This window comes from Saimiri boliviensis, chromosome X (assembly GCF_048565385.1).
Source record: "Saimiri boliviensis isolate mSaiBol1 chromosome X, mSaiBol1.pri, whole genome shotgun sequence".
Classification (NCBI taxonomy): domain Eukaryota; kingdom Metazoa; phylum Chordata; class Mammalia; order Primates; family Cebidae; genus Saimiri; species Saimiri boliviensis.
Window position 1 is genome coordinate 13433739 of NC_133470.1, and position 24421 is coordinate 13458159.

Below are 24421 nucleotides of genomic sequence, written 5' to 3' on the forward strand. Positions count from 1 at the left end.
CAAGACAGACTGAGCCAAACCACGTAGATGCATTTGACATTTCTGCTTCAACAAGCGTATGTTATTATTCCCTACCATCCCATAGGACAAAACAAATCACGTGGTCAAATAGCATGACCAACCTCCTTGGTTTGCCCAGGACTAAGAGGGGTCCCAGGACACAGGACTTTCTGTTTTAAAATCAGGAATGTTCCAAACAAACCAGGATAAGTTAACTATCCTACGTGGCCAAACTCCAAGGTCAAAGGGCAGGGAAATGTACTACACAGAGGGATGGTGGGTGACATTTTGAAGCAAAAACACAATCCACCACAGGCTTGAATAAGTCATTCGCAAACAAAATCAAAATAAAAGAAGTCTAAATTAAAACAATAAGATACCCTCTATTTAGTTTAAAACAAAATATTCAAGGCTGGGTGCAGTGGCTCATGCCTGTAATCCCACCACTTTGGGAGGTAGGAGGATTGCTTGAGTCCAGGAGGTCGAGACCAGCCTGGGTAACATGGCAAAATCCGAGCTCTACAAAAAATACAAAAATTAGCTAGGCATGGTGATGTGCCCCTGTAAATCCCAGCTACCCAGGGGGCTGAAGCAGGAGGATCACTTGAGCCCAGGAGGTGGAGGTTGCATTGAGCCAAGATCTTGGCCACTGTACTCCAAACTGGGCAACAGAGTGAGACTCTGTCTCAACAAACAAAAACAGGCTGGGCGCGGTGGCTCACGCCTATAATCCCAGCACTTTGGGAGGCCGAGGTGGATGGATCACGAGGTCAAGAGATCGAGACCATCCTGGTCAACATGGTGAAACCCCATCTCTACTGAAAATAAAAAAAAATTAGCTGGGCATGGTGGCGCATGCCTGTAGTCCCAGCTACTCGAGAGGCTGAGGCAGAATTGCTTGAATCCAGGAGGCAGAGGTTGTGGTGAGTCGAGGTCACGCCATTGCACTCCAGCCTGGGCAACAAGAGTGAAACTCCGTCTCAAAAAAAAAAAAAAAAAAAAACAAGAGGATAGGATAGCAACAGGGGCCACAAACATTTCTGTTTCTTGATCGGGGCTGGTTACACAGTGTGTTCATTTAATGAAAATGCATCCAACTGTACACTCATGATTTATGCACTTTTTGCTTGCATATAAAAAGTTTTTTTAATACCATGTAAAGGCTAATGCCATTTAAAAAATAAATAGAATATACTCATACATCAAAATGTCACCATTAATAATAGTTACTCCAGGCAGTGGGAAACGTTAAGAGAAACATACTACTACCCTTATGATAAAATGAAACAGAATCCATATTGCAAAAGGTACAATGTCTCCAAAAGGGTTGATTAATTTGGAATGTCATCAGAGGTATGAACAATGTGTCAATTACCATGAGAAAATTCACATATTCATAGCATGCGATCTAGTCACTCTAAATCTGGAACTACATCCTAAAGGAAATTACCCAAAATGGAAGAAAGAATGCAGTTGAGCCTAGTGCTATAAGGGGAAAGTGGTTCTCTTTCATACCATGTTCATAAGGTGAAAAAGTGCCCGCATCGATGTTAATATAGGGGTCGATTTTGATGGCAGTAACTCGGAGTCCACATGATTTTAGAATCGTCCCAATGCTGCTGGCGATGATCCCTTTACCAATGCCCGAGATGACCCCACCGGTGACCAGGATGTACTTCATTGTCAGAGAAGTGGCTGGATGTCAGCACCCAGATAGAATCTGAAAGGCAACAAAATTATGGATAAGGAATGAGAAATATTTTCTCAAACTGGTAAAGCAGACAGTGCATTCAACCAGATTTTTTTTTTTTTTTTTTTTTTTGGAAACACGGTCTCACTCTGTCACCAAGGCTGAAGTGCAGTGGTACAATCAATCATGGTTCACTGTAACCACTGTCCCCTGGGTTCAAGCGATCCTCCCACTTCAGCATCCTAGTAACTGGGACTATAGGTGAGCACCACTACGACTTGTTAATTTTTGTATTTTTTAATAGAGACGGAGTTTTACCATATTGCCCAAGATGGTCTCACCAGAGTTCAAGTGATCTACGTGCCTCAGCCTCCTAAAGTGCTGGGATAACAGGCATGAGCCACCGCGCCCAGCATAGAATTTTTTTTTTAAGTGACAGTGTCTCGCTATGTCACCCAGGCTGGAGTACAGTGACATGTTCATAGCTCCCTGCAACCTTGAACTTCTGGGCTCCAGCAATCCTCTTGCCTCAGGCTCCCAAGAGCTGGGACTACAGGCACGTGCCACCTCTCCCAGATAATTCTTAAATTTTTTTTTGGACGCCGGGTGCGGTGGCTCACGCCTGTAATCCCAGCACTTTGGGAGGCCGAGGCGGGTGGATCACGAGGTCAAGAGATCAAGACCATCCTGGTCAACATGGTGAAACCCCATCTCTAGTAAAAATACAAAAAATTAGCTGGGCATAGTGGCGCATGCCTGTAGTCCCAGCTATTCAGGAGGCTGAGGCAGGAGAATTGCCTGAACCCAGGAGGTGGAGGTTGCGGTGAGCCGAGATTGCACCATTGCACTCCAGCCTGGGTAACAAGAGTGAAACTCCGTCTCAAAAAAAAAAAAAAAAAAAAGGCCGGGCGCGGTGGCTCAAGCCTGTAATCCCAGCACTTTGGGAGGCCGAGGCGGGTGGATCATGAGGTCGAGAGATCGAGACCATCCTGGTCAACATGTGAAACCCCGTCTCTACTAAAAATACAAAAAAACTAGCTGGGCGTGGTGGCGCGTGCCTGTAATCCCAGCTACTTAGGAGGCTGAGGTAGGAGAATTGCCTGAGCCCAGGAGGCGGAGGTTGCGGTGAGCCGAGATTGCACCATTGCACTCCAGCCTGGGTAACAAGAGTGAAACTCCGTCTCAAAAAAAAAAAAAAAAAAAGAAAGAAATTTTTTTTGTAAACACTGAGTCTTACTATGGTGCCCTGGCTGGTCTCAAATTCCTGGGCTCAAGCAATCCCCTTGCCTTGGCCTCCTATGATACTATGTTTACAAAAGTGAGCCACCATGCTTCGTCCCACCAAAATGTCAAAAGCACACAGCATTCTTCTCTCTAAACTAAATGCTTGAACTTTTTGAAACAGTCTTATCTTCTAGGCTTTTTCTTGTTGTCACTATACAGAAAGCTGTGGATACCTTCTGCAAGCAAAGTGCCTAGGTCTGTTGCCCTGGGTTTCCAAAGACCTCAACTCTGTCATGCAACAAACTTCATCATGAGAAGCCAAATTTCTCTAGGATTCACAGGCATGCTAAAATGTCTAAGAGCTCAGACTCTGGTCTCAGACTGATCTGTACAAACTGCATCTTGGCAAGTTTTTTTTTTTTAGACAGGGTCTCACTCTGTTGCCCAGGCTGGAGTGCAATGGCACAATCTCGGCTCACTGCAACCTCCACCTCCACGGTTCAAGGGATTCTCATGCCTCAGCCTCCCACGTAGCTGGGATTACAGGTATGTGCCACCATGCTGGGCTAATTTTTGTATTTTTAGTAGAGACAGAGTTTCACCATGTTGGCTAGGCTGGTCTCAAACTCCTGGTCTCAAGTGATCATCCACCTCAGCCTCCCAAAGTGCTGGGATCACAGGCATGAGCCACCACACCCGGCCCTGGGCAAGTTCTTTATCCTTTCTGTGCCTATTCCTTCAGCTGTAAAGCGGGGAGGAAAAACTGCCAATCCCTAGGAATATTATTTGGTGCTAAAAACAAATGGGCTACTAAGCCATGAAGAAACATGGAGGAATCTCAAGTGCATATTACCAAGTGAAAGACGCCAATCTGAAAAAGCTACATACTGTATGACTTCAACTATATGACATTTCGGAAAAGGCAAAACTACAGACAGTAAAAAGATCAGTGATTGTCAGTGGGTAGAAGGGAGAGAGGGATGAATAGGCAGAATACAAGTGAATTTTAGGGCAGTCAAACTATTCTGTATGATACTGTAATGATGGATACATGTCATTACACATTTATCCAAACCCACAGAATGGATAACAAGAAGCGGGAACCCTGAAGTAAATAAACTACGAACTTTAGGCAAAAATGATGCATCACTGTAGGTTCACTGATTATAATAAAGGTACCACTCTGCAGGTGCAGGATGTTAATAGTCAGGGAGGCTGGGCTTAGCGGTGAGGGAGAGGGTGGATGAAAACTCTGTACTTTCCGCTTTGTTTTGCTGTGAACCTAAAATTGCTCTAAAAACACTCTTGCCAGGCACAGTGGCTCACTGTACTCCAGCCTGGGTGACAGAGCTAGACTATGTCTCAAAAAAATAAAAAATGTTTTTGAACAAGCGATATGAAAACAATTACAACTCATCTAGCTCACAGATGCTGACTGACTGAATCCTGTTAAACCAGTCATAACTACAGCTTTAATTGGACAAGAGACTGATTTCAGAAACTTTCTCTTGATAAGAAGACCACCAACCATGGACTGGTTCTGGCCAATTCACAGAGGCTGCATATTTGTGTGCCTTCATGTCCTGAAAAGATCTTTTGATGTATAGGGCTTAACTGAAATTCATTTAAATGTTAAGTCTCCACCCAAAGTGAACATGGGTCATATGCGATTTGCATGTTTATTCAATACACATGAGTCAGGACTGCCTTCATGAATATTTATAGCTCCTCCTATAACTTGTTGAATATGTATGTTTAGCCAACCCATTCAGCATAAAGCTGAACCCACCTCCTTTGAAGTGCCTGCCTCTGGTTTTGGGAGGCCAAGGTAGGAGGGTAACTTGAGGCCAGGAGTTTGAGAACAGCCTAGGCAACACAGCGAGACCCTGTCTCTAATTTTTAAAAAGTGTACTTCCCGGCCTGTGGGATGGCCACTTTGCAGGCTGTAACCCTTTATAAGAAATAAAGTAAGCCAGGCACGGTGGCTCATGCCTGTAATCCCAGCACTTTGGAGGCTGAGGCGGGTGAATCATGAGGTCAGGAGTTCGAGACCAGCCTGGCCAACATGGTGAAACCCTGTCGCTATTAAAAATACAAAAATAAGCTGGGCGTGGTGGTGCACGCCTGTAATCCCAGTTACTAGGCAGGCTGATGCAGGAGAATTGCCTGAACCCAAGAGGAGTAGGTTGCACTGAGCCGAGATGGTGCCATTGCACTCCAGGCTGGGCAACAGAGCGAGACTCCATCTCAATAAATAAATAAAGTATATACATATGTTATATATAATGTTTATTTGAACATCTATTACATGCTTGACATATTCCCAAGTCCTGGGAATATGGAGATAAACAAAAAGACAAGGTCTATGTACCACTGGACTTCACTTTTCCTGCAGGATTAAGGGACAAATAAACTGTGATTTAATTATACCTTATTCTGGCACTGTCATACTGTTCAAGTGACTCTCTCTTCATAAAAGTTAGTGAAATGGAAAAATGCCATAGAGGTATGGCGAACAAAACTGGCATACATTCGTGCAAAGTCATATTATGCCTAAGGACTTTTCATATAAAAAAATGCAGGCCTGGCGCGGTGGCTCATGCCTGTAATCCCAGCACTTTGGGAGGCCGAGACGGGTGGATCACAAGGTCAAGAGATCAAGACCATCCTGGTCAACATGGTGAAACCCCATCTCTACTAAAAATACAAAAATTAGCTGGGCATGGTTGCACGTGCCTGTAATCCCACTTACTCAGGAGGCTGAGGCAGGAGAGTTGCTTGAACCCAGGAGGCGGAGGTTGCGGTGAGCGGAGATCGCGCCATTGCACTCCAGCCTGGGTAACAAGAGCGAAACTCCGTCTCAAAAAAAAAAAAAAATGCTTATGTGGCTGGGGGCGGTGGCTCACTCCTGTAACCCCAGCACTTTGGGAGGCTGAGGTGGGTGGATTGCCTGAGGTCAGGAGTTTGAGACCAGCCTGGGCAACATGGGGAAACCCCGTCTCTACTAAAATACAAAAAATCAGCCAGCTGTGGTGGCAGGCGCCTGTAATCCCAGCTACTCAGGAGGCTGAGGTACAAGAATTGCTTGAACCTGGGAGGTAGAGGTTGCAGTGAGCCGAGATTGTGCCAATGCACTCCAGCCTGGGCAACAAAGCAAACACAGGAAGGAAGGAAGGAAGGAAGGAAGGAAGGAAGGAAGGAAGGAAGGAAGGGAGGGAGGGAGGGTGGGACGGACGGAGGGAGGGAGGGAGGGAGACAGGGAGGGAGGGAGGAAGATAGAAAATCCTTATGTTACCAGTAAAAGAACAGAATATAAAATTGAAAGAAAGAGAGAGAAAGAAAAAATCCTTATGTTACCTGAAATAGAAAGAGCAGACTATAAAATTGAATCTATTATCCACTATGTGTTTTTAAGCTAGGATCTAAATTTTAATTGCCACCATTAAGATTTCCATCTTAATTTGGTCAAAAATATACCATGTTATGTTTTGGTTTTTGTAATTTTTTTTTTTTTTTTTTTGAGATGGAGTCTTGCTCTGTCACCCAGGCTGGAGTGCAGTAGCACGATCTTGGCTCACTGTAACCTCTGCCTCCCAGGTTCAAGCAATTCTCCTGCCTCAGCCTCCAGAGCAGCTGGGACTACAGAGTAGCTGGGACTACACCACACCCAGCTAATTTTTATATTTTTAGTAGAGATGAGGTTTCACCATGTTAGTCAGGCTGGTCTTGAACTCCTGACCTTGTAATCCACCCGCCTCAGCCTCCCAAAGTGCTGGGATTACAAGCGTGAGCCACTGCGCCCAGCCTCTTTTTTTGAGACGGAGTTTCGCTCTTGTTACCCAGGCTGGAGTGCAATGGCACAATCTCGGCTCACCACAACCTCTACCTCCTGGGTTCAGGCAATTCTCCTGCCTGAGTAGCTGGGATTACAGGCACCCGCCACCATGCCCAGCTAACTTTTTGTATTTTTAGTAGAGACGGGGTTTCATTCACCATGTTGACCAGGATGGTCTTGATCTCTTGACCTCATGATCCACCTGCCTTGGCCTCCCAAAGTGCTGGGATTACAGGCGTCAGCCACTGTGCCCAGCCCCTTTTTTTTTTTTTTTTTTTTTTTTTGAGACAGAGTCTCACTCTGTCACCCAGGCTAGGTGCAGTGGCACAATCTCATCTCACTGCAACCTCCACCTCCCGGGTTCAAGTGATTCTCCTACCTCAGCCTCCCGAGTAGCTGGGACTACAGACACGTGCCACCACACCCGACTAATTTTTTTATTTTTAGTAGAGACAGGGTATTACCATGTTGGCCAGGCTGGTCTTGAGGCCTCCCAAAGTGCTGGGATTATAGGCGTGAGCCACTGCACCCGGCCTATGTCTTAATATATTTAGGTGATTCGGTTGTATGTGTTGGGACTCAGAAAACAAAAACCTGAAATGAAGACCTCAGAAGCAAAGTTTCTCTCTGACCCTCTCCTGGCCTCCTGTCTCTCACCCCTCATACTCCCCCAAGGCAAGTCATAGAAACTAGAACCCCTTTCTCCCCAAAGCTAGCCATAAAGCCAAAAAATATGACTCTAACCTTCCTCTTAACCACCTTTCTATACAACAGCTGGCCATGAAGAAATTAAGACCCTTGGCTAAGCGAGTTGGCTCACACCTGTAATCCTAGCACTTCGGGAGGCCAAGGCAGGTGGATCACCTGAGGTCAGGAGTTCAAGACCAGCCTGGCCAACATGGTGAAACCCCATCTCTACTAAAAATACAAAAATTAGCTGGGCATGGTGGTGCACACCTGTAATCCCAGCTATTAGGGAGGCTTGAACCCAGGAGGTGTAGATTGCAGTGAGCAGAGATCACGACACTGCACTCCCGCCTGGGCAATGGGAGCGAGACTTCATCTCAAAAAAAAAAAAAGAAAGAAAAGGAAAAAACAAATTAAGACCTCATTCTAAAGAGGTCCTACTCCATACTGGGTAGGAAGAAATGCTACAACATAGAGGTCAAGAAGAATCTGAACAGGCCTTGCTGGGTTTCCCCATTCAGTCTATTTCCATCAGCTCATCTGTCCCTGCTTCATGGACTCCAAGCACAAAAAATCAGATCATTTCCCTTGCATCTTTTTTTTTTTTTTTTTTGAGACGGAGTTTCGTTCTTGTTACCCAGGCTGGAGTGCAATGGCGCGATCTCGGCTCACCGCAACCTCCGCCTCCTGGGTTCAGGCAATTCTCCTGCCTCAGCCTCCTGAGTATCTGGGATTACAGGCACGCGCCACCATGCCCAGCTAATTTTTTGTATTTTTAGTAGAGACGGGGTTTCACCATGTTGACCAGGATGGTCTCGATCTCTCGACCTCGTGATCCACCCGCCTCGGCCTCCCAAAATGCTGGGATTACAGGCTTGAGCCACCGTGCCCGGCCTTTTTCTTTTTTTTTTTTTTTTGAGACGGAGTTTCGCTCTTGTTACCCAGGCTGGAGTGCAATGGCACGATCTTGGCTCACTGCAACCTCTGCCTCCTGGGTTCAGGCAATTCTCCTGCCTCAGCCTCCTGAATAGCTGGGACTACAGGCATGCGCCACTATGCCCAGCTAATTTTTTGTATTTTTAGTAGAGACGGGGTTTCACCATGTTGACCAGGATGGTCTCGATCTCTTGACCTCGTGATCCACCCGCCTCAGCCTCCCAAAGTGCTGGGATTACAGGCTTGAGCCACCACGCCCAGCCTCCCTTACATCTTTAAGGGGTTTTCATTTCCTTTTTTTTTTTTCCAGACAGAGTCTCACTCTGTTGCCCAGGCTGGAGTGCAGTGACACAATCTCAGCTCATTGCAACCTTCGCCTCCTGGATTCAGGCGATTCTCCCGCCTCAGCCTCCCAAGTAGCTGAGACTACAGGCACATGCCACCATGCCCAGCTATGTGTGCATATATATATATATATATATATACATATATATATACATATAAATATATATACATATATACGTATATATATATACGTATATATATACGTATATATATATATATAAATTTTTTTTTTTTTTTGGTGGAGACAGGGCTTCACTATGTTAGCCAGGATGGTTTCGATCTCCTGAACTCAAGATCTGCCCGCCTAGGCCTCTGAAAATGCTGGGATTACAGGCGTGAGGCACCATACCCAGCCAGGGATTCTCATTTCTGAAGGCTCCTATGCCACATAAACCTATGATTCAATAAATTGTTACATTTCTCTCTTGTTAATTTGTCTCTTGTTTAAGGCTGTCAGCCGTGACCCTTATGATGCATAAAGAAACATTCGTTCTTTCCTCTCTGACATAAGCAATTACTCATTCTTTGTATTTTCAAAAACACCATACGCCTTTTTAAAGCATATCGGATTTTTTAGAAACCGTTTTTTAAAATGCAACTTAATACCAAGGAAACACCTAATTATTTCTACTTCTTTTAAGCAAACAAATAAGTTTAACAACGTTTCAAAGGTGCAGGGAAAAACTGGCCCTGTTTTAGATCACTTCCTCCATTGGGGATGGTTTCTGGTGTCAAGGCAAGTTTTTCATTTATTCTTACATGCAGTGAACAGAACCAAGTGTTTGTAGGATAGCACAGTGTCGAGCTGTGCTGTCTCCACTATCTAATAAAAAATATTACACAGTCAGGTATGTCATTTTAAGTTTCTAGTAGCCATATTTTAAAAAGTAAAAAGAATCAAATGAAGGCCCGGCACGATGGCTCATGCCTGTAAACCCAACAATTTGGGAGGCCGAGGCAGGTGGGATCAACTGAGGTCAGGAGCTTGAGACCAGCCTGACCAACATGGAGAAACCCCGTCTCTACTAAAAATACAAAATTGGCAGAGCACAGTGGTGCACGCCTATAGGCCCAGCTACTCCGGAGGCTGAGGCAGGAAAATCGCTTGAATCCGGGAGACAGACATTTCGGAGAGCCGAGCTCACCACTGCACACCAGCGTGAGCGACAGAGCGAGACTCTCAATAGAAAAAAAAAAAAAAAAAGAATCAAATGAAGTTCATGTTGATATATGTTATTTAACCCCATATAGCCAAAAAATATTATCATTTTTAACAATTAATGTAAGAATTTATTAATAAGATATTTTACATCTTTTTTGTGTACTGAGCTTTCAGAAATCAGATGCCTATACCTAGAGCACATCTCAATTTGGATTTTGCCACATTTCCAGTATTCAATAACAACATGTGGCCAGTGGCTCCCACCTTAGACCAGGCCAGCCAAGAGGCAAATAAAAGCAGCGGAAGCACCTAGAGACAGCTTCCCAGTGATGGCCATTTTAAAATAATATTAGACACAAAAGAGTACTTACCTGATGATCTTGTTCTATGACGTTCTAGAACAGGCAAAATTAAGCTTGATAACAATCAGAACGGGGGTTGAGTGCGGGGCCTGGGGCTGCAAGGACTAACTGGAGGGAGGTACCAAAGAGCTTTGCAGGGTGAAAGAAATGGTCAATGTTCACGCTGGGATAATGGTTACAGGAGGGTATAATTTGTCAAATCCCATCGATTTGCACACTAAAAACGGGGCATTTTATCGTATATAAACTATACATACAATTCTTTTTTATGTTGCTCCCCTCAAAAGCTATTTTGTAGCAGCAGCGTAGTTCGGCACTATTGCGCCCTAACCCTCTAGTACGGGGAAAATGCGAGGGTCGTTGGTTAAGGGGTGCACTGGGACCGGGGAGAGGACAGAAAGGCCCTGTTACCGACGCTGATCACCAGCCTCGCCGACCCCCCTCATTTCCAACAACGCCATCTCTGGCTCTCCAGGCTCCCGAAGGCCGGGAGAAGTGGGGATCCCGGTACAGGCGCGGGAGCGGGCGGGGTAGGGGAAAAACCCGTCCCGGGGATGAGCGGGACAGGTTCCGACCGCAGTGGGCCCAGGTCAGAGTCCCCCAGCCCCTGCGCCACAGCCGGCAGCGGTGGTCGGCGAGCGCGGGATGCCGGACGCGGGGAGCTGGTGGCCGGACTCTGGACTCAGCGCTGGGGAGGGAGCGGGCGCCATCTGAGAGGGGACAAAGGAGTCCGGCCCTACAAATGCCCCGGGGCTGGGGGTGCGGGGCGGAGAGGCCCTGGGGACGCGGGGCGGCCCGGGCGGGGGCCGAGGCCCTGGGGGTCTGGAACAGGCCCAGGAGGGAAGTTACCTGCGCAGTGATGGTAGCAACGGGGAGGGTGGCCGACGGGGACGGCGGGCTCCAACCGGCAGCTGGTCTGGCGCTCACCTGTCGGATTGTGGAAGGAGCCGCTGCCAGGGCTGTCCAAAACCGCCCCCGCAATCTTCCCGCCGCCCACACGGGCCTCGGGGTGCGCAGCGCCCTCCTCGCCCACCTTCCCCTCTCCGCCCAGCTGCTGGCCCAGCTGACTCACGCTGCTGAGCTTGGGGTTTGCACCCGGGTTTGTGCAATGGTCCAAAACAAGCGCCTAAAAAGTGATTCCTCCAGCACAGGCAGCTCCTGTCTCCCTCCTCTCTGGACGCACTGGGCCCCAAGCCTCGCCCCGCCCGCCCGGGCACCGCTCCTCCCTCCGTTGGCTCACTTTGCAAAGGCACTTCGAGTGCGCGAATGAACTCCACGCCTCCCGCAGAGCCCCCGCCCCCTGGCAAGCCGAGACCCTCGCTCGTGTCCTCCCGTCCAGATCTCACCTTTGCAAAGGACTTCATTAGTCACAAACGTTTCTGAATCCCCTACTACACTCCAGGAACTACAAGAGAACTCAGGAGAGAAGGAAAAGAAAATAGAATGCCTGCCTTTGTGGAGGTAGCTCACAGTCTGGTCCACCCGTCTGTTGGAAGCAGTAAGTTTCCCTAGAACTATACTCCTGCAGCAAAGAGATGCGGGGGTGCGGGGAGGGGAGGAAGGCAATTAAGGCTTCAAAGAGTGACTTTTTTTTTGAGATGGAGAAGAGTGACCTTTAAGAGTATTTGGGCCCGGTATGCGATGGCTCATGCCTATAATCCCAGCACTTTGGGAGGCCGAGGCGGGTGGATCACCTGAGGTCGGGAGTTTGAGACCAGCCTGGCCAACATGGTGAAACCCCTGTCTCTACTAAAAATGCAAAATTAGCTGGGTGTGTTGGCACCTGCCTGTAATCCCAGGTATTACGGAGGCTGAGGCAGGGAGAATTGCTTGAACGCAGGAGGCAGAGGTTGCAGTGAGCTGAGATCGCACCATTGCACTCCAGCCTGGGTGACACTAGAGACTCTGTCTCAAAAACAAACAAACAAAAAAAAACGGTATTGGAGGATGTCTGGTGCTGGGAATGGATACAGGCGGTTTTTCAGGTGAAGGCAAGAAGCAAACCACTGAAGGAAGCTAACATGAACAACGGAAGGATCTGAAGCGAGATGGAAGGTTTTAGGAAAGTGGAGGAAATTTTGCATAACCGATGTGAGATGCTAGAGGGACAAGTTAGACAAGAGTCACTGAAGACTTAGTGGAGTTTAGAAACCATCATCATGTAGTGGTATCCAGCTATAATCTGGCAAGGTATCTGCAGAAATACAGCTCTTAGTGATGAAACGCAAGTATGCTGCTTGCATAGAGTAGGACAAGAGAGTGAGGAGGCAGAGGGCACAGAAAGACTGGGATTGCACTGATGGGCCAGAGCTCTAGTCCTAGAGGACACGAACTATTAATAAAACCAGCAGGAAGCTGATGGACTGGCAGACAGATGAGAGAAGGGCTCCAAGGCCAGGGCCTCTGAGGAGAGCACTGGCAAACTGCCAGTGGAGAGTCCACTGGAGTCCAGACCTTCAAACGGGTATTCCAGGAAACTAGACAGTTTGGGGTACCGCAGCTACAGTAGAATGGAAAAGTGAGATGGCCATCATCAGCCTTGGGTCTAGTGCCCACAAGAATGGTATGTTGGACATCCAGGGTCTCCAAAGGATAGCAAGACGTGGAGGAGTCAATTGAGGTCAAGGAACTTCAGGAAATTGAGGTCGCAGGATGGGTAGTGAGTCTGAAACTAATAGATGACTATGACAAGGAAGGGGAGAGGGTTGCAGAACAAATGTCAATGTCTTTCAAGACACAATGGAGGCCCGGCACTGTGGCACACCACTGTAATCCCAGCACTTTGAGAAGCCGAGCAGATAGTTTGAGTCCAGCAGTTAGTGACTCACCTGGACACACATGGCAAAACCCCGTCTCTACAAAATGTACAAAGATTATCAGGTGTGCTTGCATGCGTCCCAGGGGAGGCTGAGGCGGGAAGATTGTCTGAGCCCAGGATATCAAGGCTGCAGTGAGCTATGATCCTGCCACCGCACTCCAGCCTGGACAGCAGAGTGAGACATTGTCTTTAAAAATAATTAATTACTTAATTTTAAAAAGTAAATATGGCCAGGCACAGTGGCTCACGCCTGTAATCCCAGCACTTTGGGAGGCCGAGGCAGGTGGATCACGAACTCAGGAGATGGAGACCATCCTGGCTAACACGGTGAAACCCCATCTCTACTAAAAATACAAAAAATTAGCTGGGCGTGGTGGCACAAGTCTGTAGTCCCAGCTACTCGGGAGGCTGAGGCAGGAAAATCACTTGAATCCGGGAGGCAGAGGTTGCAGTGAGCGGAGGTCACACCACTGCACTCCAGCCTGGGCAACAGAGCTAGGCTCCATCTCAAAAAAGTAAATTAAATAAAATAAACACAATGGAATCTCTCCCCACCAAGGATGAAAGAACAGTGTTGTGGAGGAAGCAGTAAGGAGCTTGGAACAATGATGTCACCTTCTGGGAAAATAAGCAGAGGATTCACTCAGCAGGGGATCCTTGGGGGAGATCCAGGTCTCCATGGCGCTTTGGGGGCTGCGGGGGAGGGACAAGGAACCACCTTGTCAAAAGGCTGGAGGCAATAACAAGCCTTCCAGAGGGCTTAGGGAAAAGAATGTTTGTGAAATGGGTTGGAATGGGTGGTAATACTTAATAACTGCCACATATGTAAGCTTTCCTTCCATAGTTCCACTTTTCATTTTCTTTTTACAACCAGGACAGTTGTTATGATCCCCCTTTTAGAATGAGGAACGTGAGGTTGAGAGATGTGAAATGTCTTCACTAAGGGTACATTAGTCAATATGAGTAGCGAAGCCAGGACATCAATGCACAGCCAGACTCCACCGCAGGATGTGAGGCTTCATCCAGCTGTCTTATTCTATTCATCTATGAGGCTAACGGATAAAAGATAGTCTGTAAATACAAAAGGGTCATTTTAGTAACTACTGCATTATTAATCTCAAATGGAAAAAATATGAGCCAGAAAACAAATTTGATAACAGGGTAAGGTTATCAAATTTGTGTGGGGTAAGGGTGTGTCCTCATTCAACAAGTGTCAATTCATGGCCCACTACCAGCATAACATTTTACTGGATCTGCACAAGATGATTTTTTTTTTTTTTTTTTTTTTGAGATGGAGTCTCCCTCTTGTCACACAGGCTGGAGTACATGGCACAATCTTGGCTCACTGCAACCTCTACCTCCCCGGTTCAAGTGATTCTCCTGCCTCAGCCTCCTGAGTAGCTGGGATTACAGGCACCCGTTACCACGCCCATCTAATTTTTGTATTTTTAGTAGAGACAGGGTTCTACCCTCGGGGCCAGGCTGGTCTCGAACTCCTGACCTCAGGTGATCCACCTGCCTTGGCCTCCCAAAGTGCTGAGATTACAGGTGTGAGCCACTGTGCCCAGCCAGATGATTTTTTAAAAATTAAAATGAGCCGGGCGCGGTGGCTCAAGCCTGTAATCCCAGCACTTTGGGAGGCCGAGGCGGGTGGATCACAAGGTCAAGAGATCGAGACCATCTTGGTCAACATGGTGAAACCCCGTCTCTACTAAAAATACAAAAAAAAAAATAGCTGGGCATGGTGGCACGTGCCTGTAATCCCAGCTACTCAGGAGGCTGAGGCAGGAGAATTGCCTGAACCCAGGAGGCGGAGGTTGCGGTGAGCCGAGATCGCGCCATTGCACTCCAGCCTGGGTAACAAGAGCAAAACTCTGTCTCAAAAAAAAAAAAAAAAAAATTAAAATGAAGCCCATCATTAAGTTGATTGTTTATGTTCTTTTACAATTTCTTTCTTTTTTTTTTTTTTTTTTTTTTTGAGACAGAGTTTTGCTCTTGTTACCCAGGCTGGAATGCAATGGCGCGATCTCGGCTCACCGCAACCTCCGCCTCCTGGGTTCAGGCAATTCTCCTGCCTCAGCCTCCTGAGTAGCTGGGATTACAGGCACGTGCCACCATGCCCAGCTATTTTTTTTTTTGTATTTTTAGTAGAGACGGGGTTTCACCATGTTGACCAAGATGGTCTCGATCTCTTGACCTTGTGATCCACCCGCCTCGGCCTCCCAAAGTGCTGGGATTACAGGCTTGAGCCACCGCGCCCGGCCTACAATTTCTTTTCGTTTTTTTGAGTCAGGGTTTTGCGCTATCACCCAGGCTGGAGTGCAGTGGCATGATCACAGCTCACTGCAGCCTCCAGCTCCCAGGCTCACACAATCCTCCCAGCTCAGCCTCCGGAGTAGCTGAGACCACAGGTGCAAGCCACTGCACCCAGTTCATTTTTTATTTTCTGTACAGACAGGGTCTCGTTATGTTGCCCAGGCGAGTCTCAGACTCCTAGACTCAAGCAATCCTCCAACCTCAGCCTCCCAAAGTGCTGGGATTATAGGCATGAGCCATTGTGTCCAGCTTAATCTTTAAGAATTCTAACTTTCAGAACAGTCGTAAAACTGTCTTTCCCTTGGTGACCACAGTGTTCATCATGATTTTGAGTGATCCGTAAGATAAAGCAGAGTAAGGCTGACAGGGCTGGGCCCTGTCTCTGCTATGGGAAGGACCAGCACTATACTTCTTTTGCAAGTGAGAAAACTTGAAGGGCAAAAGGATGAGTAAAACGTCAAATTTAGGCCTGGCATCGTGGCTCATGCTTGTAATCCCAGCACTTTGGGAGGCTGAGGTGGGTGGATCATCTGAGATCAGGAGTTTGATACCGGCCTGGCCAACATGGTGAAACCCCGTCTCTACTAAAAATACAAAATTAGTAAGGTGCAGTGGCAGGTGCCTGTAACCCCAGCTACTAGGGAGGCTGAGGCAGGAGAATGGCTTGAACCCAGGAGGCAGAGGCTGCAGTGAGCCAAGACTGTACCACTGCACTCCAGCCTGGACAAGACAGAGCGAGACTCCCTCTCAAAAAAAAAAAAAAAAAAAAAAAAGTTAAGTTTATTAACCTGCTAGATGGTGGAATTAGAAGCCCCATCCTAGGCTTCTAACTCAAATTCCAGGCTCTATTCAATCATACTTGAAGCAAATATCCTATTCTGGAAAGTCTCAACCCCTTTCAGGTTCTTATTGACTTAAATAAAGCCTGGAAAGGCATTGATTCTAAGACATCTCCTGACTTCAAAGCTGAATCAATATTTGGACTCTGAAAACAGGTTAGAATGTCATTAACGCCACTGAATTGCACACTTAAAAAAATGGTTAAAATGGCAAATTTTTTGTTATATATGTTTACTACAATTTAAAATATTAATAGTGTAATATACCAAAAATATATACCATTGAATTGGACACTTTAAACAGGTGAATTGTAAGGTATCTGAATTACACCTCAATAAAACTGTTTGGGGGAAAGAAAAAACAGGTTAGGCTTGATAATCTAAAATCCTGGACCTGAATAAAATGTAAATGTAAGTCAGGCTGGAAAACTGGACAGCAGGGAAATCAGAGCTGTAGTCAGTTCTTCATGTACTCCCTCAGGTCACCAGAACTGTCCTCTAATTCTCAAAATAGCTGGGGAGCAAGGAATCACGGATGTCCTTCCACAACTAATGACTGGAGACTGTGCTTGGGAAATGTGTCCAGGAACTCTCTGCTCTGAAGGGATAGTAATTCATATTACCAGGTTTTTGTTAGTTTTACATGTTATTGTGGGAAAAGTTAAAAATACAGAAAAGACAAATGTTTAATTACCCAGCTTCAAGTCATGGCCATGCTTCTTTCATCTATATCCTCACCCATTCTTCCCCACCCCCATGCTGTATTAATTTGGAGCAAATTCCAGACATGGTATCATTTCCTTTTTTTTTTTTTTTGACATGGAGTTTTGTTCTTGTCACCCAGGCTGGAGTGCAATAGTACAATCTTGGCTCACTGCAACCTCCGCGTCTTGAGTTCAACCTCTCGGGTTCAAGCAATTCTCCTGCCTTAGCCTCCTGAGTAGCTGGGATTACAGGCATCTGCCACCACGTCCGGCTAATTTTTTGTATTTTTTAGTAGAGATGGGCTTTCACCATGTCGGTCAGCCTGATCTTGAACTCCTGACCTCAGGTGATCCACCAACCTGGCCTCCAAAGTGCTAGGATTATAGACCTGAGCCACTGTGCATGGCCCAGATATAGCATCATTTCTTTCTCCTCCCCCCCGCCGCCCCCGCCACCAGGAACACATGCACTTTATTGAAAGCCATTGTAGAAAAGTGTGTGAGGATAAAGGGCTGATACAGGACTCGGCTCCGAGGCAGGGCAAAGAATGGAAGGGGGAGTACTTGGGAAACAGGTCACAGGCAGAGCCCCTGGCCTAGATGATTCCTCTTGATCTATTGACAGACTTGCAAAATAAGTATGGGGATGATGATCAGCAGAATGGTTATGATGATGCCCAAAATCAGGGCCCAGATGTTCAGGCACTTGTCGGTGGAGGCATAGGCCTGGGCCCCGGTCAGGTCGCCAACCATCTTCCTGTCCCTAGACTTCATGGAGTAAGCGAACACTATGAAGCCCAGGCAGCAGGAGTTCGTGAATAAGGTGTTGAACAAGGACCAGACAATATGGTCAAGCACAGAGGTCTTGCTGTGGATGTGGATCACACTGGACGTCAGGGGAGCAGGGTTGTAGCATCTCATAGTTGGGGGGACAGTCGCTGTTGGCGGGAGTGAAGAAGGTTTGGACAGCATGGTTCATGGTATCTGGGGAAGACCAGCTGTGGTCGGGTTGCTGGGATGGTTGTCAGTGCCAGATATGGCATCATTTCTTTGGTAAAATCTCAATATGTGTGGTGGCTCACGCCTGTAATTCCAGCACTTTGGGAGGCTGAGGCAGGTGGATCACCTGAAGTCAGGAGTTCTAGAGCCTAGCCAACATGGTGAAACCCGTCTCTACTAAAAATACAAAAATTAGCAGGGTGGGGTGGTGGGCGCCTGTAATCCCAGCTACTCGGGAGGCTGATGCAGGAGAATCACTTGAACCCGGGAGGCGGAGGTTGTGGTGACCCAAGATTGTGCCATTGCACTCCAGTCTGGGTGACAAGAGCAAATCTCCATCTCAAAAAAAAAAAAAAAAGAAATTATTAAGATGGTAAATCTTGTATTAAGATGGTAATTTTTGTGTATTTTACTACAATTAAAATTTTGTAATTTCACAATTCCTCAATTTTATCAAGTACCCAGTGTCCAAATTTCCAGTTGTTATAATAAATGTCATACTATTTTTTTCAATGTGTTTGCTGAATTAGGGTCCTCATAAAATGCGTAAGTGGCCATGGGGTCCATGTCTTAAGTCTCTTTTAATTTATAGGTTCTCCACCACACCCCCCTCTTCCTTGCAATTTATTTGAAGAAACAAGGTTGTGTGTCCTGTGGCTTCTCATAGTCTAGATTCTGCAGATAGCATCCCATTGTGTTATTTAACACCTTATTCTGTCCTCTGTATTCCTTGTCAGTTGGCCTTGGCGGCTTTGGGTTAATTTTGAATTTGGCTCAGGAGGAGGCTAAAGACATTCAATTACGCGGGAACCCAGCCCTGCGGGACCTGAAAAGGCGAGGCTAAGTCACCAGCCAAGCTGCTTAGAGGCAATCTTAAAATGAGACTGGCTAGGACTGTGACAAAGACACTGTCCGCACGCCTTGGTCAGTTACCTACAAAGCTGGCGCAAGAGGAAAAGAAGCCAGGCGGGGCTACGCTGGGAAAACCCTTTGTCCCCTCGCCACGCACACAAAAACAGCTGTCACAATTGACGTAACCAGGGGGCGGAGCGTTTAGACGGAAGTGACGATCCGCGACCGCGAAGTTGTCGTAGGGGCGGGGCTGCGGACGGCTCCGGTGTCCCTTCGACTTCCGGCTATCTCCTGGAGAGTCGTGCAGAGTGGAGCTAGTGGTCTCCAGTGCTCACTGGGGTCTGGGGAGCGGGACTGCGGCGGCGGCCCCGCGGGCGGGATGTTCCGGGGCTTGAGCAGTTGGTTGGGCTTGCAGCAGCCGGCGGCGGGCGGTGGGCAGCCCAAGGGAGAAGGGCAGCCTGAGGGCTCCACTCCACCCGAGCAGCCATCCGAGACGGTGGCGGAGTCCACGGAGGAGGAGGTGCAGCCAGCGGGAGACCACGAGCTCCTCCACCAGGCCAAAGACTTCGGCAGTAAGTCTCCCCCGGCTCTGGGTGTGGGAAGTAGGGCGCATTCCTCCTCTGGGACACCCCTAGGGCGCGGGCCTGACTGGCTGAGGGACAAGGGGGCCGGGTGAGAGGCAGGGGCGGAAGATGTGGCTGTAGGCCAGTCCTCTCCGGGTCGGGAGAGATTGGTGAGGATCTGGACAAGGACAGAGCTTCATCTAGCAGTCAGGTCCTGTCCCTGAAGTTCTTGGTGACAAGTCACTCTACAGAGTTTGCAGACTTTGGAATCTGGTATGCAGTCAAGCAATGTGACCCGACGTCTTCAGGTTTGACAAGGAATCTTTTTTGTTGAACTTGAAACACCTACACTCCCCAGATCGGGGATCGTTGGCGAGCTTGAATTGGTTGAAAAAGTGCTTTTTTGCCCTTAGGTCAGAACGTGTTGTATGAAGTAAACTTATAGTTACTGAATGTCTCCCTCCTGGTCACCTGCTTTTTAGGTACAGTGGGACCTTTTTCCTTAAGGTCTGCTATATGTCTGCCACTGTCTGGCTATATGCAAGTTGCAGTACTAGGTGTTTTATGAAAAATACCCCATTTCATCTATTAAACACCCCCAGTTAGTTGGAGGAACAAGCCCAGAGTTACTGGACCAAAGTTACACTGATAGTGAGTGGTAGAAGTGGAATTTGAGCTTCCATCTGTCTAATTTTAAAGCCCATGCTCTTTCTGAGTTTATAGTCTACTGGGGTAGGGGGATGGGTAATAATAGATGTGAAGAATATAAACATATACTATAGTAATTCTCATTTCTGGAGAGACTGTGGTGGGCTTCAGTGATCAGAGAAACTATCTTTGAGGCCGGGCGCGGTGGCTCACGCCTGTAATCCCAACACTTTGGGAGGCTGAGGCCCGTGGATCACGAGGTCAAGAGATCGAGACCAACCTGGCCAACATGGTGTAACCCCGTCTCTACTAAAAATACAAAAAAATAGCCAGGCGTGGTGGCAGGCACCTGTAATCCCAGCTACTCATGCAGCTGAGGCAGGAGAATCACTTGAACCTAGGAGGCGTAGGTTGCAGTGAGCTGAGATCTCACCACTGCACTCCAGCCTGGGCGACTCCAGCCTGGGCGACATCTTTTGCAAAGATGCAAAAAAAAGCATCTTTGAGGAGGTGGGCCCTACAGCAGCCCAGCACTACAAGTGAGAGAACTACAACAAAGGTAGATATTAAATTCAGCAAGTGTTTGAAGAATCTACTAAAAGATAGAGGTGGAGGGATGGGGGTGGAGATGGGGATGTGGGAGGACAGCAACCTGAGAGTAGACAAACACATATTTGAGTAGGAAAGGGCCTAACAGTTTTTCTGGAGACAGGATCTTACTCTGCAGCCCAGGCTGGAGTACGGTGGCGCAATTTTGGCTCACTGCAGCCTCCGCCTCCCGGGTTCAAGTGACCTTCCTACTTTAGCCTCCCCAGTAGCTTAGATTACAGGAGTGTACCACCACATCCACCTTGTTTTTGTATTTTTAGTAGACATGGGTTTTCACCATGTTGGGCAGGCTGGTCCCTAATGTTTAAAAGTTTACTGTGGGAGCCTGGTGCGGTGGCTCACGCCTGTAATCCCAGAACTTCGGGAGGCCAAAGCGGGCGGATCACGAGGTCAAGAGATTGAGAACAGCATGGTGAAATTCCATCTCTACTAAAACTACAAAAATTAGCTGGGCGTAGGGGCGTGCGCCTGTATTCCCAACTACTCAGGAGGCTGAAGCAGGAGAATCGCTTAATTTTCCTAATTAAAAAATGTTTATCTTTACTTTAAAAATGGAGGTGGGTATCTCACTAGAAAGAGTAACTATATATAATTATTTGAGTTATTGAAGCACATTTAGAGTCCTGGTGTTTAATACCAAAAAGCCATCAAGGAGGCAAGTAAAATACTCCCAAGTCAGATGTGAAGGGAAGATTTCTGCTGAAACCTTTTAAATGTCCTGAAATCTTGTTTGTAACAACATTTTGATTAAAGCAAATCATCTTGATTACAATGGTGCATCTTTTTTTTTTTTTTTTTTTTGGGAAGGAGTTTCCCTCTTGTTACCCAGGCTGGAGTGCAGTGGCACAACCTCCACCTCCTGGGTTCAAGCAATTCTCCTGCCTCAGCCTCCCGAGTAGCTGGGACTACAGGCGTGTGCCACCATGCCCAGCTAATTTTTGTATTTTTAGTAGAGACGGGGTTTCACCACATTGACCAGGACGGTCTCTATCTCTTGACCTCATGATCCACTCGTCTTGACTTCGCAAAGTGCTGGGATTACAGGCGTGAGCCACTGCACCCGGCCCACAATGGTGCATCTTAAATCACTGGGAGTACAAGTATAATTGCTGATTCATCTCTGAAATGATGTTTCTCTAGTTTTTTTTTTTGTTTTTTTTTTGTTTTTTCATAAATTACCAATTAAGGCTAGGCGAGGGTGGCTTGCGCCTGTAATCCCAGCACTTTGGGAGATCAAGGCTGGTGGATCATTTGAGATCAGGAGCTCGAGACCAGCCTGGCCAACATGGTGAAACCCCATCTCTGCTAAAAATACAAAAATATTAGCCGGGCATGGTGGTGCATACCTGTAGCTCCAGCTACTCCGGAAGCTGAGGCAGGAGAATCTCTTGAACCAAGGAGGCAGAGGTTGCAGTGAGTCAAGTGGGGCCGCTTCACTAGAGTCTGTGCAACAGAGAGACACTCTTTATCTAAAAAAAAAAAAAAAATTTACCATGGGATGAAAGGACAGGGAAAACAGACATAATCTCAAACCATGACAGTACATAATCTCAGCCCAAGGCCCCCAAATAGTACACAAGAGAAATAAAACTAAGTGCTGTGCAATAAAATCACTTACAAGAGAATGCCTAGAAAATTTGAAAGGGATGAGCTTAGTGCATTCAAGAGATGTGAGGAGATGAATTTGACTAGAGCTGAGAGTTCATGTTAGGTAGTTAGGATAGATAAAAGTGGGACTGGCCGGTCGCGTTGGTTCATGCCTTAATCCCAGCACTTTGGGAGGCTGAGGCACGCAGATCACGAGGTCAGGAGACCATCCTGGCCAACATGGTGAAACCCCGTCTCTACTAAAAATACAAAAATTAGCTGGGCATGGTGGTGCGTGCCTGTAACCCCAGCTACTTGGGAGGCTGAGGCAGGAGAATCGCTTGAATCAGGAAATTTGTGTGACAGAGTGAGACTCGATCTCCAAAAAAAAAAAAAAAAAAAAAAAGTGGGACTAAGGAAAAGCAAGATACATAGCTGCAAGAATTAATGTGAATTGCAGCACCAAAAAAAGAAAAAGGAAAAGCAAGATATAGTTATTAACTTCATAGAAAATAGCCATTTTTCTTTATCGGGGAATATCAAAAGTGGCTTCTTAAAAACAAATTTTTAATTTAAAGAAAGTGGCTTAAACTTAGGGCTTTCCTGTCACCTTTAAACCTCATGTTTTTATTTAGTAATAAAGACCTCTGAATGGTGTGTGGTTTTTTTTGTTGTTTTTTTTTTTTTTTTTTTGACACAGTCTCGCTCTGTTGCCCAGGCTAGACTGCAGTGGCGTGATCTCTGCTCACTGCAACCTCCACCTCCTGGGTTCAAGCAATTCTGCTTCAGCCTCCCAAGTAGCTGGGACTACAGGCACGCATTGCCACACCCAGCTTTTTTTTTTTTTTTTTTTTTTTTTTGGTAATTTTAATAGAGACCAAATTTCACCGTGTTGGTCAGGCTGGTCTCAAACTCCTGGCCTCAAGTGATCCACCCATCTCAGCCTCAAAGTGGTGGGATTACAGGCGTGAGCCACCTTGCCTGGCCTCTCTGAATATTTTCTAATAACTGCATTTTTCATATGGATGGGTACTTTGGAGCTAATGCTGCCATCTTTCTTTGCTCATCAGATTCTTTTGTGATACTTAACAGAAGCTAAAGTTAAATGGAAGTACCCACAAACACACACACATTGTGAATTTATAGCTTCAGAATAAATGAGAATTCTTTTCTTTCTGAAATTTATGCAGTTTTAGAAAGTTGAAGGGCCGGGCACGGTGGCTCAAGCCTGTAATCCCAGCACTTTGGGAGGCCGTGGCGGGCGGATCACAAGGTCGAGAGATCGAGACCATCCTGGTCAACATGGTGAAACCCCGTCTCTACTAAAGATACAAAAAATTAGCTGGGCATGGTGGTGCGTGCCTGTAATCCCAGCTACTCAGGAGGCTGAGGCAGGAGAATTGCCTGAACCCAGGAGGTGGAGGTTGCGGTGAGACGAGATCGCGCCATTGCACTCCAGCCTGGGTAACAAGGGCAAAACTCCGTCTCAAAAAAAAAAAAAGAAAGTTGTAAAGGTTCTAGTTCATATACAAACTTTGAGAGACAAAAGAGATTATCAGATTTTTTTTATTTTTTTTATTTATTTATTTATTTTTTTTTTTGAGACGGAGTTTCGCCCTTGTTACCCAGGCTGGAGTGCAATGGCATGATCTCGGCTCACCGCAACCTCCGCCTCCTGGGTTCAGGCAATTCTCCTGCCTCAGCCTCCTGAGTAGCTGGGATTACAGGCACGCACCACCATGCCCAGCTATTTTTTTTGTATTTTTAGTAGAGACGGGGTTTCACCATGTTGACCAAGATGGTCTCGATCTCTTGACCTTGTGATCCACCCACCTCGGCCTCCCAAAGTGCTGGGATTACAGGCTTGAGCCACCGCGCCCGGCCAGATTTTTTTTATTTTTATATATTGTTCCTAAGAAGTAGGATTATCTTTAAGAAGACCCATTTATATTTTGAAAACTGGGATTAAACATCTGTGAGCCTGACTCCCAGAGTAGATTTGTTTCTTAAGTCTTTTGAAATCTAAGTAAAATCTTCTGGGAGCCTCATTTGTTCTGCATATATTTATTGAGTGCCTACCTTCACGACTGGACCCTAAATACTTCCTGATTCCTGGTAACTTATTTATACATTTAGGCAACTCACCAGTTAGCAGTGGTGGACACCCAGGCCTGCATTGCACTCCCTCACTCAAAAGCAAACCTCCTGACCCTTGGCCCTCCCTCTTGATAAACTTACGACCTCC

The 24421-nt window shown here is 46.8% G+C and overlaps 2 protein-coding genes and 1 pseudogene across 8 annotated transcripts in view; 1 reads left to right on the forward strand and 2 right to left on the reverse strand.

The window, feature by feature from the left end:
- The window catches only part of CTPS2 (CTP synthase 2), a 229871-nt gene extending 218424 nt beyond the window's left edge, over positions 1 to 11447 (reverse strand). For 3 of the 7 annotated variants that reach the window (XM_074391694.1, XM_010336704.2, XM_074391695.1), the window contains exons 1-3: positions 11314 to 11444; positions 11091 to 11168; positions 1516 to 1720 (exon numbers count right to left, since the gene is read on the reverse strand). In XM_074391694.1, coding sequence (XP_074247795.1) covers positions 1516 to 1681 — 166 coding nt within the window. In that variant the 5' untranslated portion in view covers positions 1682 to 1720; positions 11091 to 11168; positions 11314 to 11444. Of the gene's footprint in view, positions 1 to 1515; positions 1721 to 10250; positions 10971 to 11090; positions 11169 to 11313 lie in introns of those variants that run through there. The other 4 variants (XM_074391693.1, XM_010336699.3, XM_010336700.3 and 1 more) reach the window with 4 other exon arrangements.
- Positions 11448 to 17533: 6086 nt separating this feature from the next.
- On the reverse strand, positions 17534 to 17897 carry LOC120366632 (interferon-induced transmembrane protein 3 pseudogene; annotated as a pseudogene).
- A 1125-nt stretch (positions 17898 to 19022) lies between these two features.
- Positions 19023 to 24421, forward strand: part of SYAP1 (synapse associated protein 1) — a 43880-nt gene continuing 38481 nt past the window's right edge. The window contains exon 1 of the mRNA XM_039475412.2: positions 19023 to 19341. Within this exon, the coding sequence (XP_039331346.1) occupies positions 19149 to 19341 (193 nt within the window). The 5' untranslated portion in view covers positions 19023 to 19148. The remainder of the gene's footprint in view (positions 19342 to 24421) is intronic.